The sequence below is a fragment of the Lynx canadensis genome, chromosome E1 (genome assembly GCF_007474595.2).
Source record: "Lynx canadensis isolate LIC74 chromosome E1, mLynCan4.pri.v2, whole genome shotgun sequence".
Lineage (NCBI taxonomy): Eukaryota > Metazoa > Chordata > Mammalia > Carnivora > Felidae > Lynx > Lynx canadensis.
Window position 1 is genome coordinate 22,825,744 of NC_044316.2, and position 17,947 is coordinate 22,843,690.

Sequence of the window (17,947 nt, forward strand, 5' to 3'; positions counted from 1 at the left end):
TCAGACGCTTAACCGACTGCGCCACCCAGGTGCCCCGTAAGCTACTATTCTTAAGAAAGCTTGGTTTCTTTAAAAATGCAAAGATGCACGTGAAAGAATGTCTTGCCCTTTTGTTTATGTCAAGCGCTGATTTTACTTTAGAGAATATAATTTATGGCTTAATTTATAACATGTTTCAGCTCTGGCTTTTTCTGGTTGATATCTCCATTGTAAGGTGAGGTGTCATTACAGTGGCATGTTTTATTATTTTTTCAGTCTTTTATCACTTCTCCAACTTGCTTAAACTTCCCCTTTCATCCCTCCCAATCAGTATTATTGCTGTTCAAGAAAACAAGCAGCACAATGGCTAGAAGTCCAAGGCTTACTTTTAAACAAACAAAAGCCTGTTTGTTATTCACAAGGTTATACCATAGTGCAAAGACCAAATACTTATTGAGAAATGAGTATTTAAAAACTCTTGATTGTTGATGGATTTGCTCAAATATCTAGAGGGAAGATTTAGTAAAACCATTCAACATCACCTTGCGTCACCATGCACTATGTGACTTCTCAGAGAAAACATTCAATAGAAAACATAATTCAAAATAAAAATAAAGATGAAATAATTTAAATAAACAAAAATTTAAGTAGGGAAGGCTCCAGAGTTTGGTTAGTGGGACATGGGGTTTAGACCCATGAAAGAGGGGTTCCAAGTGCCATTCTTCTGGCTTAGGTCCCTGCTTCTCAATCTACTGATTGATTTGGCTCTTTCTTTCTAGACCCTTCAGATTCAGGACTAGGTTCATGATGGGCCCAGGCATCACTGGGGTTGGCACAGGCCAGCTGGTCTCTTTTAGTTTGGAAGTTAAATGGACGGAGGAGTCAGAAAGATTAAGGAGGATATATATAGCCAGCAGGGAAATTTCTGAGCCCACAGTGGCCCTTCCATCCCTCTTTCTGACTTGACATCTCAGGGTCTGTCACTTTCTCAGCAATCAGCTCTTATACTTCAAGGCATCCAATTTCCTTGAATATCTCATGAGGATCTCCTCCTACACTTTCTCTCCTACTATTAGTTCCTTTCCCCTCTTCTCCTGCACTTGGTCAGCTTCTCCTGGTTCCATGTTGGCCCTGGACTGGCTCAGAAAACACCTGAGGGTCTCTTCTGTACTTGTGGTGGGCCAGAGATCTAGATACTCCTACAGTGGTGCCCAGTCTACCTCCTTCTACCAATGCATCTACCTCTTCTCTCCAGGGCTTCCCCAGTTTGTCACCAGGAGTGAGCAGGAGGAATGCCCTTACGTGTCACTGGGCTTAGAGCACTGGCTGTCGGTCTCATGAGAGTCAGCTACAAACTTTTGAGAGCACCTCAGCTCAACACCAACTGTTGGACAAGGCATAGCAAGAGACTCAAATTATTTATTTATTTATTTATTTATTTGCTTGTTTTTATTTCAAATCTATTTTTTTATTTTTAATTTATTTTTGAGAGAGAGAGAGAGAGAGAGAGAGAGACCATGAGCAGGAGAGGGACAGAGAGAGAGGGGGACAGAGGAACTGAAGCGGACTCTGTGCTGACAGCAGAGAGCCCAAGGTGGGGCTTGAACTCACAAATGGTGAGATCATGAACTGAGCCAAAGTTGGATGCTTAACTGACTGAGCCCCCCCACCCCGTGCCTCTATTTATTTATTTTTGAGAGAGAGAGAGAGAGAGAGAGAGAGAGAGAGAGATAAAGGGAGTGAGGAAGGAGCAGAGAAAGGGAGAGAGAGAATTCCAAGTAGGTTCCTCACTGTCAGTGCAGAGCCTGATGGGGGGCTCAAAACTACAAACCATAAGATCATGACCTGAGCTGAAATCAAGAGTCAGACGCTTAACCACCTGAGCCAACCAGGCGTCCCAAGACTGAGTCATTTGAAAGCCAAAGAAAATCAACTTCTTATCCCTGACCCTAACCCCCCAAAAGGTCAGAAGGAACTAGGAGCACCTGTGTGGCTCAGTTGGTTAAACATCCGACTTCAGCTCAGGCCATGATCTCACAGTTGGGGAGTTCAAGCCCCCGTGTCAGGCTCTGTGCTGACAGCTCAGATCCTGCTTTAGATTCTCTGTTCCCTGTCTCTCTGCCCCCCCCCGCCCTTCTCTCAAAAGAAATAAATAAACATTGAAAAAAGAAGGAACTAGAAATATCTAGCATTTCTTAAAGTTGGGGAACTCAAATGGGGCATGTGCTTTTTTCCTAGAAATTTCCCTGTCTCTATCTCTCTGTTTTGGTTTTTATTCTTAAGGGAACTTAAAATGTCTTATCTGTCTTTCTGCCTTCTTTAGAATGGAAATTCATCTAGCCCGGGATGTCACAATAGAACAGAGATCAACCTGGGATATCTCTTATGTCACCAAAACAAGTGGGCTTTTGAGAAGGGCTGACATGACTCTAAACTTACTTACACCAATGGGAAATAAATAGACATGGAGTGTGCCTCTTGCCAACAGTTATTCAGTGAATTTGGCTTCAATTATTTTATATATAAAGTGGAACTTACCCTCTGCTCTCTCTCTCTCTCTTTCTCTCAACTACTTGGTAGAATATGATATCCTGGACCTTTTGGAAGAGAGAACAGGGGTGTTCAAAACCCCATGTTGAATTCTCTATTCACTTGAGTGATCTTTGTCATCAGGACATTTTTAATGTAGTCTTACCTGTGACCAGAGAGGGTAACATCTGAAAAAAGGCAGAATGGATAATAGACTGACATGGTATTGAGAAGTTCTGGGAGCAAAGGGTCATGGTGAGTCTCAAATGCCTCCATGATGCTGGGCAGGCAGGAGATTCTGAGATCAAGCATTGGCACAGATAAGACAAGATTTGGGTACTTGCAGCTGGCCCCAGTTTCAAGCCATTACCACTTCTCTTTATAGAAAGCCCCATGGCATCAGAAGATGGAAACTGGGGGTAAAGGGAGGGGCAGATTTTAATGATAGTGTTGGTGTCATGCTGTGAGTTGCACAAACCAGAGGTTGTCAACACCCTTTGGTTAATGCACGGGTTCAGAGTATCTGCAAAAATAGTTCAACTTCTCCATCAGTTGGTGCACTTCTCAGAAAATTGTTTGCTACTTCATCAAGAACGTTCTGAAGAAATTCTCTAGTTGGTGGGTGGCCAAGAGCTGATCTCACCACAGGTCTCCTTGCAAAAATAGATATATCTGTAAACTGTGGGCTGGTTGTTACTCTCTCATAGAGCAGAAGGTACTGATGCTATTTTACAACTCTGGCCACACAGATGTGATATAAATTATGATGCCACAGACTATCTAATAATAAATAACCCTCACCTCTGGGCTGGAAGGTCCATTTTGAGGATGGCTTCATCCATCACCTGTCTGGCACCTGGGCTGGGCTTGTTGAAAGATAGAGTCAGCATGGACCATCAACAGAAGCTGTCTGCATGTGGGCCTTCCTGGATGGCAATCTGTCGGCTCAAAGATGACTGTTTCTGGTGAACAAGGTGGAAGGTGCATGACCCTCTATAACCTAACCACAGAAGAAATCACATATTGCATCTCCTCTGCTGTAATGGAAGCAGTCACAAGCCTGTCCAGACTCACTGAGAGGGGACCTAAATCCCGCCTCTCATGAGAAGAATGTCAGAGAAATTGTGGCCATGTTTTAAAGCCACTACGATATCAGAGCACGTTGGTGGCTCAGTGGGTTGAGTGTCCGACTCCTGATTTTGGCTCAGGTCATGATCTCATGGTTTGTGAGTTTGAGCCCCACGTGAGGCTCTGCACTGACAATGCGGAGTCTGTTTGGGATTTTCTCTCTCCTCTCTCTCTGCCTCACCCCTGCTCACGTTCTCTCTCTCCCTCTCCCTTTTTTTTTTTTAAAGTTTATTTATTTTGAGAGAGAAATACAGAGAGAGTGCCCAAGCAGGGGAGGGCAGAGAGAGAGGATGAGAGAGAGAAAATCCCAAGCAGGCTCTGGACTGTCAGCACAGAGCCCCATGTGGGACTCAAACCCATGAGCTGTGAGATCATGACCTCAGCCTAAATGAAGAGTCCAACGCTTAACCGAGTCACCCAGGTGCCCCTCTCTAATAAACAAATACACATTAAAAAATTTAAAACCACTACAATATCATTTTATCTGTAAATATTTGTATTAGCTCCTTATTGTTGCTGTAACAAATTACCACACACTCGGTAATTTAAAACAATTTAAAACAACTCAAATTTATTCTTGTACCATTCTGGAGGTCAGAAGTCTGAAATGGGTCTCACTGGGTTAAAAGTAAGGTATTTGCAGGGCTGCATTCCTTTTTGGGGGCTCTCAGGGAGTATCTATTTTCTTACTTTTTTTGGCTTCTAGAAGTTGCCCACATTCTTTGGATGTAGCTGGCAATGACTCACGTCTTTTTCATGTTGTGTTACTCTGACACTGACACTCCTGCCTCCCTTATAAGGATCCCTGTGATTACATTGGGTCCATTCAGATAATCCAGGATAGTCTCCCCATCTCAGAGTCAGTGGATAGCAGTCTTGATTCCTGCAGGCTGTGTAACATAAATTCAGTTTCCGGGGATTAAGACATGGACATCTTTGTGGGGGTGGGGGGAAGGTGACATTATCTTACCTACCTCCCTATTTCAGTCTATATATTTAAAAATAAGGATCAGGGTACCTGGCTGGCTCAGTCAGAGGAGCTTGCAATTCTTAATCTTGGGGTCATGAGTTCGAGACTGACATGGAGTGTAGATATTACTTAAATAAATAAAATTAAAAACATAAAAATAACGATGAAAAAAGCCACAGTCACAATACCATTGCTTATTTACCATCCATATATCCTCTTCATTGAAATACTCATTCATGCTTTTCCCCATTTTCTAATTGTATTGTTTGTTTGTTTACTGTTGAGTTTTGAGAGTTCTTTATGTATTCCAAATACAAGTCCTTTGCCAGATCTGTGGTTTGTGGATATTTTCTCTCACTCCATACCTTGTCTTTCACCTTGTTGTCAGGACCCTTGGAAGAGCTACTCTAAAATTTTTGAAGTCTAATTTATCAAATTTTCCTTTTATGGGTCATACTTTTGGTGTCAAACCTAAAAACTCCTTGCCTAGTCTTAGGTCCTGAAGATTTTCTCCTACATTTTTTCTAAAAGCTTTATAGTTTTATGTTTTACATCTATTTTGAGTTAATTTTTGTGTAAGTTGTTAAGCTGAAGTCAAGATTTTTTTTTTTTTTGGTCTATGGATGTTCAGTTGCTCCAGCACCATTTGTTAAGAGGCTATTCATCCTACATTATTTTTTCCATAAATATTTGACAGAACTTGCTTATGCAGCCAGCTAGGTATGAGGTTTTTTCCCCAAAAGAATTTAATTACTGATTTAATTCCATAATAGAAAAAAGACTATTCATATTTTCCATATCTTCTTGCTATATAGCCTTCTTGTATCAGTCAATTATATTTCTGAGAAGGGAGAAAAGGGACTACATTTCAAAGCAACAGCAAAATTTAGCAAGCACGTGCTAGCTTGAGCTGGGGAAGTGACTTGGGTTTGGATTTTCAGGGTGCCTGATCAAAGAAGCTGGAACACCAGACTGGATAAGGAGGAGCTTATTGACTTGGGAGTACTCCTTGGATATAGGTTATAACTACCTGGCAAGGATCCCAGGGATTAATAAAAATTTGCTGCCAGGAAAGCTCTGGAAGCCTGGAGAAAGCAATGGATCATGCTGACTGAAGTTAAAATACCTGACTTGCCATGACAGATGGAGGAGAAAGGTTCATAGAGGTGAGCATGCTGGAATGGATATATTGTGTGTGGTGAGGCTGGAAGACCCACCAGATTGTGTTTCATGGTAAATCCCAGAGACCACACTATCCTCCGAAACCATCAGGATTCACTGTTAAGAGAGCACTAGCAACTCTAAAAAGCTCTGTGGTATCTCTCCTCTGCAGGCTAGGGCTGATGGGAGGAGTGGCTGCATTAAACTTGGCCCATTGATAGCAACTGGGATGATGTCTTCCCTCTTTGAATCTTCGAAAGTATATCTTTGATCAGTTTTGTAAAAATTTTAGCCATTATTAATCTTTTCTCTCTCATCTCATTTTGGGATTCCAATTTACCAGATGACAGATACCTTCCTCTAGCCTCTATGTCTTCATATTCTCTCTTTTGTATTTTCTATTCTCCTGTTTCTCCTTGCTTCATTTTGATAGGTTTTAACTTTATTAACATCTCTTCTGTTGTATTAATCTGCTCTGAATTTTGGGGCGCCTGGGTGGCGCAGTCGGTTAAGCGTCCGACTTCAGCCAGGTCACGATCTCGCGGTCCGGGAGTTCGAGCCCCGCGTCGGGCTCTGGGCTGACCGCTCAGAGCCTGGAGCCTGTTTCCGATTCTGTGTCTCCCTCTCTCTCTGCCTCGCCCGTTCATGCTCTGTCTCTCTCTGTCCCAAAAATAAATAAAAAACGTTGAAAAAAAGAATGTGGTACTTCCTCTGGTCTACAGGCTTGATTCCAATGTTACTAGCTGTGTGACCTCAGGTGACTTTCTTAAACGTACTGAGACTGTTTCCTCATATGTCAAAGGGAGATAATCAGTATATACAACACAATGATATTTTGAAGACTAGACAATGCATGTAAATTCCTTGGTACAGGATGTCATGTGGCTCATAGTGAGTCCTCGAAAACTGTTAGTTTTTATTCTTAAGAAAGCAGAACTTAAGAAAATGCATAAATATGCATGATTGAATGCCTTGATTTGTTGTTCATACAAGTGGCGGTTTCCCTGGTGCATATAAATCTGCATTTGTTTTGAATACTTTGCTTATTCTTCAGCCTATGAGGAATGTGTCACCAGCCTAAAGCCTGGTATCATTAGAATGACACTTATCCTTTTTCTCTTGTCTTCCCTTCCTGCTCAGATGTCCCTAAATATTCCCTCTCATTCTTTCCAACCAATGAAACTGCTTTGTCAGGAAAACCAAACCAAAGCAAAGAATAGTCAAAAGTCCAAGATTCACCTAAGAAAGCAAAAATAATCTTTATTATTCTGACATGTGTAACAGAGTACAGGGCTCATTAAAAACTCAATATGTATCTATTGATGGATTTGGTCCAGTGTCTACTCAGAGACAGAAGAACAGTTTTTCACTATCACACTGAATATGGCAACCACTGTATGACTGACTGGGAAGAGACTTGGGGATAAGAGGGTGTCATATGATTGCTCAGAGAAAAACACCAAATAATAAAACAATTTATAATATTTAAATAGCTTAACTAAATAAAAGTTTTCAGAATGCGGTTAGGAGAAGGGAGAGGGAATTTCTGGAGTTGTGGCAGCAGCTCTCTGGTTCAGGTCCCTGCTGCTCAATCTACCCACACCTCTAACGGGTTTCTTCTGGACCATTTGGATTCTCCTCCAGGCCCCTGATGTATTCCTGGACCTAGGCACTGCTGGGGTTGACACAGAAATACTGTGTCAATTGACACAGAAATACTGTGTCAATTTGTTTGGCAAAAAATCTATGGAGAAGGCAGAAGTATTGTATAGAGAATGAGTAAGGACATTCTTGACCACCTGTGGGCACTTCATCTTCATCCTTGTGGGCAGCTTAGGGCTGGCCCACCTTATCAAGCATCATGCCCCAAACCTCAAGGATTCCTGGTTCTCCCCTGAGTGATTTATGGAGATAACTCAGGCCACTTCCTTTCTGCTGTTTCTTTCTTCTCTCCTCTCTCTTTCTGGGCATGACCTCCTTGGCTCCCTGCAGACCCAATCCCATGTCAGGAAACAGCTCAATGGCCTCTCTGTGTGTCCTGCATGCACAAAAGGCCCCCAGAAGACTAGGCCTTCTTAGGACAACTCCTTATCTACCAGCTGGAGCACCCCCTGCTCTGACTCCTGTGAACACTCCCAACCCCCACATCTTGTGTCTCCCCAGGGCTAGGCGGGAGGACTGATACTTCCATGACACCATGTTTGGGGCACTGGTCACTGGTCTTAAAATAGGCAACCACAGTGTTGTGGGAGATCTTCAGGGACATACAGGCAAAGCAGCAGGGGGATGTGGTGTAAACCTTATCTGTGAGGGAACAAGAATAGCAAAAGTTGCTCTGGAGCCCAGGCAAGTCTGAGAGGGTCTGGAAGAGGTGAAGAGAGATAGCATAGCTCAGAGTTGAGGCATGGGAGGAAAGGAAACTGGAAATAATTTGGCTTTTTAATTAATTTGTTTGTTTCTCATTAAATTCCCTAGTCTTGTCTCTGGATTTGTCTATTTTGGTCTCTATCTTACTCTGCAGGGAACCAGCCTATAGAGCGTCTACTCCCTTCTCCTAACTTTCTTTAGGGTAAAAAAAAATTTTTTTAATCCATTAAATCATATGGAAACTGAGTGAAAGTTGGAACAATTTTTATAACTCTTGGGAATTGCTGAGGTGATTCTAAAATTTACCAGCACCAATAAGATCTCAATAGACCTAGATTCTACCTTACGTTAATAATCCAATAAACTAGACCTCAGTGATCTCATCTGAGAAATAGGATAACCTCTCCTAACTTCCATTCTGCAGCCTTGATCAACGGACTCCTTTTGAACCCTTCTGAGGAAAACAACCACATCGTTTTGAAAGCCCACTTGAGGCTCTCAAATGTCACATGATGGTTCTCAGGCCACAGCACTAGGAAGGTGTGGATCGACTTCTGGCCAACATATGGGGATCAACTGTTGAAGGCAAGTGGACAACAGACTCACTTTGTGCATAAGAGCAGGGGGCCATGGTGCAGAGGAGGACAAAGATGGCAGGCACGAGGCCCCTCATGGTGTTGGACAGGCAGAGCATTGTGGGCAGAGCTGAGATGGGGCTTGGGAACTCACTACTGCCAGACTCCTTCTGGGATCTGACCTATGTCTATTCCTTTTTATAGTCAGCCTTGGGCCATGGGAACACAGAAATTGGAGGTGGTGCCTAAGCAAGACATTTTAAGTACAGTGTTGTTATGTGAGTTCTACAACCCAAGGTTTCCTATAGTTATAAGAGAGGTTTAAGGTGCAAACAAGAGTGGTTCAATTACTAATTTAATTGGGGTGCTCAAGAGGAAGTTGTTTATCCAGATGAGGGACTAGCTTCCTTCCATAAAGCAGAGTGTTTTTTTAAATATTTATTTATTTTTGAGAAACAGAGAGAGAGCATGGGGGTGGGCAGAGAGACAGAGAGAGAGAGACACGGAATCTGAAGCAGGCTCCAGGCTCCGAGCTGTCAACACAGATCCCCATGTGGGACTCTAACCCATGAGCCTTGAGATCATGACCTGGGCCGATGTTGGGTGCCCAACTGACTGAGCCACCCAGGCACCCCATAAAGCAGAGTGTTCTGATGGACTTCCACAGTGATTCTCCATGTAAATGTGACAGGTGTAATAATGTCATTCAGTGTCAAGCAGTATAAACCAAGCTTAACTACACCCTAAGGAAAGAACATAATTGGAAATCCTGGAGGTACAAGAATAGTAAAAGGGGGCGCCTGGGTGGCGCAGTCGGTTAAGCGTCCGACTTCAGCCAGGTCACGATCTCGCGGTCCGTGAGTTCGAGCCCCGCGTCGGGCTCTGGGCTGATGGCTCAGAGCCTGGAGCCTGTTTCCGATTCTGTGTCTCCCTCTCTCTCTGCCCCTCCCCTGTTCATGCTCTGTCTCTCTCTGTCCCAAAAATAAATAAACGTTGAAAAAAAATTAAAAAAAAAAAGAATAGTAAAAGTAAGGATTAGCTTTTCAGTAATTGGTCTATTTATAAAATACTCCTCATAGACCTGCAATGAAGTCCGGATTTTATACTGGATGAGGGTCAGCAGTCTTACAAATGTCCATACTCTTTCAGCCAGAAGCGACTTCTCAGACTCTATCCTAAAGAAATGAACTCATCAATGGGAAAAATTTTAGGGACAATGTTATTTGGTGCAGCTTACCTATAATCAAATAATTAACACCAAACTATATATTCCACGGTGTTGGAATAATGAAGTTAATCCACTGATGGACTGTTAGCCAGCCACGTAAACAAATAGAATGACAAAAATACTTGATGTTTACTATTAAATATTAAAAAGATAGATGCAAAATGTTAAATGTAAATTTGTTTTAAAAGTCCTAGGAAGAGGAGTGCCTGGGTGGCTCAGTTGATTAAGCATCCAACTTTGGCATGGGTCATGATCTCATGGTTTGTGAATTCAAGCCCCACATGGGGCTCTCTGCTGTTAGAGCAGAGCCTGCTTTGGATCCTGTCCTCTGTCTCCCTCTCTCTCTACCCCTCCCCCACCACTACTCTCTCTCTCTCTCTCTCTCTCTCTTTCTCTCCTCAAAAATAAATAACATTTTTTAAACATCCTGGGAAGAAAAAAGAAATCAGAAAGAAATAAAACCCTCTGTCCATGCCTGGTCTGCTCCGCAGCCCATGTCCATGGAATGTCTCTCCTCTACATGACCTGCTTCTCTCTAGGAAAGAGGAATGATTTGACATTATATAAGAGAGGAACACTAGCTGTTGGTGTCACCATAATTGTCAACAAATCTGGGATCAGATCTGGAGAGAAAGAAGAAAAAACTGCAGGACCAGTGTGATGTCTACCCTCAGCGTGAGGGAGCAGCAATCAAGAGTCTGAGAAAGTGAAGTCAACTTCTTCCACCCTCTGAGGGGCCCAGCGGGAAGTTGATGGAGAGATGTCACTGGCTCAGAGCTGCTGAGTGGGACACAAAAGGAACCAAGGAAGCAAGGCATTTCTTGTTTGCCTTGAATTTTTGTTTTGAATCTCTGTCTTATTCTCAGTCTCTAGCTCCCTCTTGAGGGAGTATAGCTATTGGAACCATGAGCCCTTTCTCCACCTCTTTTAGGGAAACTTCATCTGGTCTACAGAAATATTTCCCAGAAGACCTCATCCTCTTCTTCTTTTTTTTTAAATGTTTATTTATTTTTGAGAGAGATAGAGAGACAAAGAGCAAGCTGCAAGTGGGGGAGGGGCAGAGAGATAGGGAGACACAGAATTTGAAGCAGGCTGCAGGCTCTGAGCTGTCAGCACAGAGCCCGATGCAGGGCTTGAACCCACCAACAGTGAGATCATGACCTGAGCTGAAGTCAGACGCTCACCCGACTGAGCCACTCAGGTGCCCCCAGACCTCATCTTCTGTAAGTCAGCAAAGGGTGGAGTTCTTGGGAGAACTGAGGGAAATCTACCACTAGACCTGGCATCTGCATCTTTTTAGAGACTGAGCTAAGCCTCAATTTTCCCAGCTACAAATGGGTTCTAACCTTCCTCTGCCTCTTGGATCCAGATACAGGATAGATAAAACCCCTTGGGAAACACCTTAGAACATTTTGAAACCTTTTGTGATGTTCTTTGCTTTCATTTAGGGACTCCAGCTATAGGACTTAAGTGATATGGCTTAGACATCTGTCCAGACCATTGGGACACAACCCTAATAGCAAAAAGGGTAAGGGTTGAGAGTCTTGTGGTGCAGATAAGACTGTGAGCTGAGGAGATGGTCAATAAGGGCAGCTGTGGAGACTTTAAAGATGTTGGGCACAGAGGAGTGTGGGCAAAGCCAAGACAAGACTGGGCACTTGTTGCTGTCTATATCCTTCTGGGGTCCAAGCCATGTCCTTGTCCCTTCATAGGCAACTCTGGAGCATGGGAAGCCAGGGGTTGGGGATGGACAGAGAAGTTGTTGTATGGTGTCATGTTATGAGTCACATAAGACATATGTCACTATGAATCACATATGCTAGGGCACCTGGTGTCACATGAAGGCTCAGGGTACACAAGAATAGCTCAGTCACTTGCCTGTTAAACTGACTGTGTGGAAAGGTTTAGGACAGTGACAAGAGGTGAGATGTTGTGTGTTAGAGCTCTATGTGCATGGAGAGATCTACAGATTAATGATTCCTCCCACAGAGCAAATCTGATGCTCAGCCACAGCTCTTCTGACCATACAGACTGACATCTATGGTGATGCTTTAGCATCCTGGGCACACAAGTCACACTTAAACCACACCCTGGGTGAAAAGGACCATGACATCACATTGATCAGAGCGCTTCTAAGAAAATTATTAACCAATGAAGGGGAAACCAGGAGTTGTCACCAGGGGACCAGGCTTAGCTGGTTCCTTCTACTAAGGGCAGATCTGTCTACAAACTGCACCTCTCGCTTTTTGCGTCCACAAAGCAGACATGTCTGATGCTCTTCAGTGGTGCTTTGACTGCACTGATGTAATGTATATAATGATATCATGGAGTGTTATGTAACTTGATCTATATTTGATCCAGGTCCAGATGGACAGAACGGAATCAGGGAAGCCGGGGCCACAGGCACGGCAAGAGTGACAAAACCTGCTTTTTCTTCACTGTTTCATTCACCAAGCACTCTCAGATCTCTATAATATACCATCACTGGGTTTGACAACAGGGAGTAAAAATGAACACACATTAGATAATGGGGTATCTATACAGATCAGGAGCCTTAAGTGTCCTTACTTTTTGGCCCTGAAAGTAAAGCTAGGAAAATATCCTATAGAAATAACTTCACTTATGGAGAAGGTTTTATGGGTTAGATGTTTAGTACAGCTTATTTACAAAATAATTTAAAATTAAAAAAATGGAATCTGTCCAAATGTGCTTCAATAGTGCATGATAATATTAATGCACTGGGCTCATGGTTGAATAAATTAGGCAGCTCTTAAAAAATACTGTAAGGATTTGGGAAAGTCTTATGATGTTAAGTATAAATAATAAAAATACAAAATTACATTCATATCATGATTACAACATTGCCCCTCATCTCCCAGACACACAGTAAAAAAAAGTAAAGAAACAAGTTAGCAAACTGAATTATCACAAACCTAGAAAAAAATTGCACTTGAAAGAAATAAACCAAAATGTTAATAGTGGTTAGGTTTGGGTAATAACATATTTCCTATTTTCCGGGAAAGAAATCTTACTCAAATTATGCCTCAGAATTCACATGTACCACAGTAAGACAGGAAGAATATATAGGCAAACACCCACATCCTTACTGGCACTTGCCTTGCCATCTACTTAGCTTTCAGAAATAAAATAAGTTTTAATCTTTTCTGTATTTTATATATTTTCAAATTAGCTTTTGCTAGGGTGCCTGGCTGGCTCAGTTGGAAGAGCATGCGACTCTTGATCTCGGGGTCATGAGTTCAAACCCCACATTGGGTGTAGAGATTACTTGAAAAATAAAATCTTTAAAATAAAATTATCTTTTGCTACTTTGGGGGTGATCTACAGTTCACATTACAAATCAAGTACAAACACCCAATTTGAATTAAAAACATTAGTAATGTTGCTTTTTCCCTACTCCTATGAGACTCCCTTCTACAAATGTGGAGAAGACTTTGTGCAGACTTGATCTCTGAGCAGCAGCAGCCATTTTGTAACCATGAAGTGATAAGCTTCCCCCCCCCCCCAAAGAAAAGCCAACAAAATTTGGGGGGAAATAAGAAAAAGAGTCCCTGATGATGTCATTAAGCTGCCAGGACAAACCCTGGAAATGCCCATCTTGACTTTATATTGAGGAAACAGGAAATGTTCTAGGATTTTTGAGGAACAAGGACTTCCTTTGAAAATTTCTTCACTTTCTTGGGGCACCTGGATGGCTCAGTTGGTTAAGCATCTGACTTTGGCTCAGGTCATGTTCTCATGGTTCATGGGTTTAAGCCCTGTGTCGGGGTCTGTGCTGATGGTCAGAGTCTGGAGCCTGCTTCCATATTCTGTGTCTCCCTCTCTCTCTCTGCTCATCCCCCCACTCACACTGTCTCTCTCTCTCTCTCCCCTCTCTCAAAAATAAACATTAAAAAAAGAAAATGTCTTCACTTTCTCAGTTACAAGATTTAATTGTAGGTCCCTTTTATTTTCACTTTTTTGCTTTTAGGGTCCTTTTTAAAATTGTACAAATAAGCTGTGACAAACACCATTATGCATACAATGTTCTTCATCTTTGTGTTTATATCTGTAGGATAGATAATGGCAGAGTACTTTGCTGGTCAAGGGTAACAACCTTTGAGTTGTTGAGTTGTTGAGTTTTAAGGCTCGTCATTCACTTAGCCCCCCAGTTAGCCCGACTAACCCAGGGCCCAGCTGTTTTTGTGTGAGCCTCAGCCTTTTGATAGTGATGCTGTGAGCTACAAATACCTGGGGTAGGTACTGCTTGTGGTGAGCCCCTCAGGACATTTCCCCGACTGGAGCCAATGTTTGTGACTGGATCAGCCCTTGTGGTTCTTACGATTGTAACAACCACAGGGAAATTTTTAAAATACAAGGTTTATTACTCTAGGGGTACACGGCATGTGTGAGGGTCACCCAGTGAGGTTACTGGTAGAGAGAGAATAGAATGTAGACCTGGTGTTCTGCTTCTTTTGGTGTTAGGGGTGGGATGCCTGGGGCTTTGTGGGTTCACTATTGGTAAATGTAAAACATAAGAGCAGGAATTAGAGTGCAGGAAGGGAAAAGCAGAGTGGCTCAAGCTGGCCACTGATATAGGTACTCAGGCCTCTCTGAAGGGAGAAATTTATGGACGGGGCAGCCTGGCTCTTTATCTAGTGGTGTCACAGGCAGTGAGTCTTTGAAATGGGTGCCTCAGCAATCAAAAGCTTACATTACAATCAAAAGAACACTTAGGTTACCATCAAAAGAGCTAATTGCCAGGCACTTATACTACCTGATATTGCAGAGATTTGTACACGTTCGATGATCCAGCCAAAGTCTGAAAGGCCAGCCTCAATCTTGCCCCTTGGTAGCTGAGGCTTCCCCAATTCTGCTTGTCTCCACCTGGGGTGTGTTTTAGCATGGGGTGTGTTTTTCAAGACTCCATGGCATTGTCACCTGTGTCACATCGATGCCATTTGAACAGCTGGGGTGCATATCAGAAGGCCCTTTGGGTGAAATGCTTGATGGATGGATCTGCTCTTGTGAGAAGGCGCCAGCTAACTGGGTCACACCAGCATCTCACCTCCTCTCACTGTGGGAACCATTTCCTCCTCAAGTAGGCAACCAAACCGTTGTTGCAAATAACCTGAACCCTTGTGGCCACCCAGAGCTCTCCTGGCTTTATGCAACTCACGCATGACACCAACACCAACGATTTAAAATCCACCCCACCCACCTTGGTTTCCTCAACTTTCTATCTTTTAATGCCCTGAGGCTGCTTATAAAGAGAAGACATGGCTTAGACCCCAGAAGGAGGCAGTGGCTGCAAGTCCCCAGTGTCAGCTCTGCTTGACCATTGCTTGATCTCACACTCTGCTGCCCAGCGACATGGAGGTCCCCAAGGCTGCCCTGGCTGTCCTGCTTCTCACTGCGACACTCTGTTCCCAGACCTGCTCTTCCTTTTGTGAGTCTGTCTTCCCTTCTCCCTCTTGCCCTGCCCTCCTGCTATCTGCCTGTGGCTTGGACCACAAGGCCAAAGTCTGTGGCTTAGCCGCTCCAAGTAGAGAACTTCAGAAAGATCTCAGAGACTATTTCCTGAGAAGGATTTTCTTTCCCATGAGGTTTTAGCAATTCTGTTGTCCAGCTCTGGGAGAGAGTGGGAGGAAGTCCCTTTCTAAGGGTAGAAAAATGGACGCCCAACTGGGATTTCGACAAGAGGTAGAATCTGTGTCCAACTGGCTCCCAGGGGTGTGGTCTTGGCTCTCCTCATGAATTCCAGATGCAACTACCCAGGGAGAGGCAGAAAAGGAGTAGTTTGTTTAGAAAACTCAATTCCCTACAGAGAGACAGAGAGACCCCCAAGCCAAGATAGGACACTGAAAGAGAGACCACAGAAATAAAAATGTCCAGGAAAAGATCTCTTCCTTCTGGATCTCTTTGTACCCACATTGCCACTCCAGAGAAATACTGTCTTCTTCCAGTTCTTCCTGACCCTCAGGGAGTGGCTGGCTTGTCCTTTCTTCTGAAGAGTGACTTAGGGTCTTTCTGTTCTGTCTCTCTCAGTTGGTGCCGACACCCCCACCTCCTGCTGCTTCGTCTATATCTCCCGGCAGATTCCACGCAAATTTGTGGTCGACTATTATGAGACCAGCAGCCAATGCTCCAAGCCCGGTGTCATGTAAGGCCCAGTCTTCCTGCTCAGCCTAAGGAAGGAGATGGGAGGTCTGGGGTGAGGCACCCCTTGAAGGACTCAGGCTTCTGAGACCCATCAGAGCACAGTATGCCAAGGGAGGCCACTGCCATGTTTTCTCACCTGGTCTGGTGCCTGTAGGGAGTCCTGGAAGACCTGTCCCTGGACAGAGGGAAGAGAGAGTTGAGGTGACAGTAAGAGGTTGGCTTTCTGAGTGGACTCCCACTGGAGACCTAGAGAAGGTCATGATCCCCAAGATTGAGGGCACATTTTGTGAGCATATGGATAGACCCTGAGAGGTCTGAGGCAGAGGAGGATGGAGGGGTCACAGTGGATCCAGGATTCCCCTGCTAGATTCTTCAGTATGTATCCTTCCACCCTTCTCCACAGCTTCCAAACCAAAAGAGGCCGGGAGATCTGTGCTGACCCCAGGGAGGCCTGGGTCAGGATACATCACCAACCTGGAGCTGAATGCCTGAGTGGCCTAGAAGCTACAAGAAAGGTGTTACATCTATGTGCAGACTGGGGGGCAGTCACCTGAGCCAAGGCAATGACCTTGGAACTCTGGAGGCACCTCTCCTATGGGTCACACCCCCACCCCCAGCCACACGCTACAGCCCTTTTTAACTTTAATTTTAGTTTTTGTATCTTATTTAACTTTTGTAATTTATTTCCATTGTTGAATTGTGTGATGTAATAAATATTTCTGCTGACATCTCACAACATCCTCTCCCACCTCCCCACGACCCTCCCTTTTCTGTTCTCACACTCAATATGTGGATCAGTCAGCAGGATTGGCACTGTCTTGTAGCTGTTGTACCATATATATCAAACAACAAATGTTACGGAGTGGTTTGCCCAGCACGGCTCTTCAAAATATTGAAGGTCCTTATATAAAAGGTAAACCAGCATTTTCCTTGTGATGACTCCATTGATTGTGGTTTCCCAACTAATCAGAGCCACAGGTTGAGAAGAATACTGGGGGTGGGGGGGGAGTTTTGAGACCTCTGAAGAGGGACAGAAACCACAAGAAAGGGACAGAGTGCCAATACCATGGTGCCAGACACTTCCTGGAGATACTTTCCTGGAAAGTTGAAACTGACTCATTGTTTTATCACCAAATCATAATTGATGCAATCTAGGAAATCTTTCTACTTAAATGAATACCAAGATGACGCACACTGTGGTATATATTGGTGCATGTGAGTTCATTTTCATAAGTGAAGCTTTCTTCAGAATGATGGTTGATGTCCATTGAGGGCTTAGCAAGTGCTGGGGGATTGGAAGCCTATGTCAGTGACACTCTGGCAAACCTGCCTGCAAGGGCTACCTACCTGCCAGCTGGCTGAGAGCCCTGATCAGCTTCTCTGTTGTTCCACACTCTACTTTCTGGGAGAATATTCTCCATAGCCATATCTGAGGGGAGGCTTGGTGGCTACAGTGGTCAGAATTATAAATAAAACTACAGAATGAATAATTTTTTAGTGTATGTCCCATGCAACCAATATTTGGGATATACTTATAAAAATTATTCATTGTATATCTGAAATTCAAATTTACCTGAGGACCTTGTGTTTTATCTGGGAACCCCACTTAGGGTGAATACTTTTATAGAGGTTGTCTATTTCTTGCTGGATATGGATGCCTAAGGGTTGGATTAAGTTCAAAGCAGTGCTTTTCAACCTTGATTTCATGGTGGAATCACTGGGGAAAGCTTTCTAAAACTGCAGTGTTATGAATTTAGTTCAGGTTTAGTTAGGTGGGGCTGGGCATCAGTGATTTTAAAACTCCCCTGGTGATGTTAACACACAGTCAGTTTGAGAACCACTGTTGGGGTG

General features: G+C 43.6%; 1 protein-coding gene and 1 long non-coding RNA gene across 4 annotated transcripts in view; both read left to right on the top strand.

Annotated features, from left to right (window-relative positions):
- LOC115500397 overlaps positions 1–8,713 on the top strand; it is a 91,526-nt gene extending 82,813 nt beyond the window's left edge. For all 3 annotated transcript variants that reach the window (XR_004342926.1, XR_003964524.1, XR_003964525.1), the window contains 2 exons: positions 5,548–5,772; positions 8,559–8,713. This is a non-coding gene — a long non-coding RNA (uncharacterized LOC115500397). The remainder of the gene's footprint in view (positions 1–5,547; positions 5,773–8,558) is intronic.
- Positions 8,714–10,432: 1,719 nt separating this feature from the next.
- On the top strand, positions 10,433–17,020 carry LOC115500394 (C-C motif chemokine 3-like). The gene is given in 5 exon segments (XM_030294757.1): positions 10,433–10,648; positions 15,194–15,383; positions 15,983–16,097; positions 16,500–16,556; positions 16,558–17,020. Coding segments are annotated over 4 exon segments (279 nt in total). The 5' UTR covers positions 10,433–10,648; positions 15,194–15,307; the 3' UTR covers positions 16,589–17,020.
- The last annotated feature ends 927 nt before the right edge of the window (positions 17,021–17,947 follow it).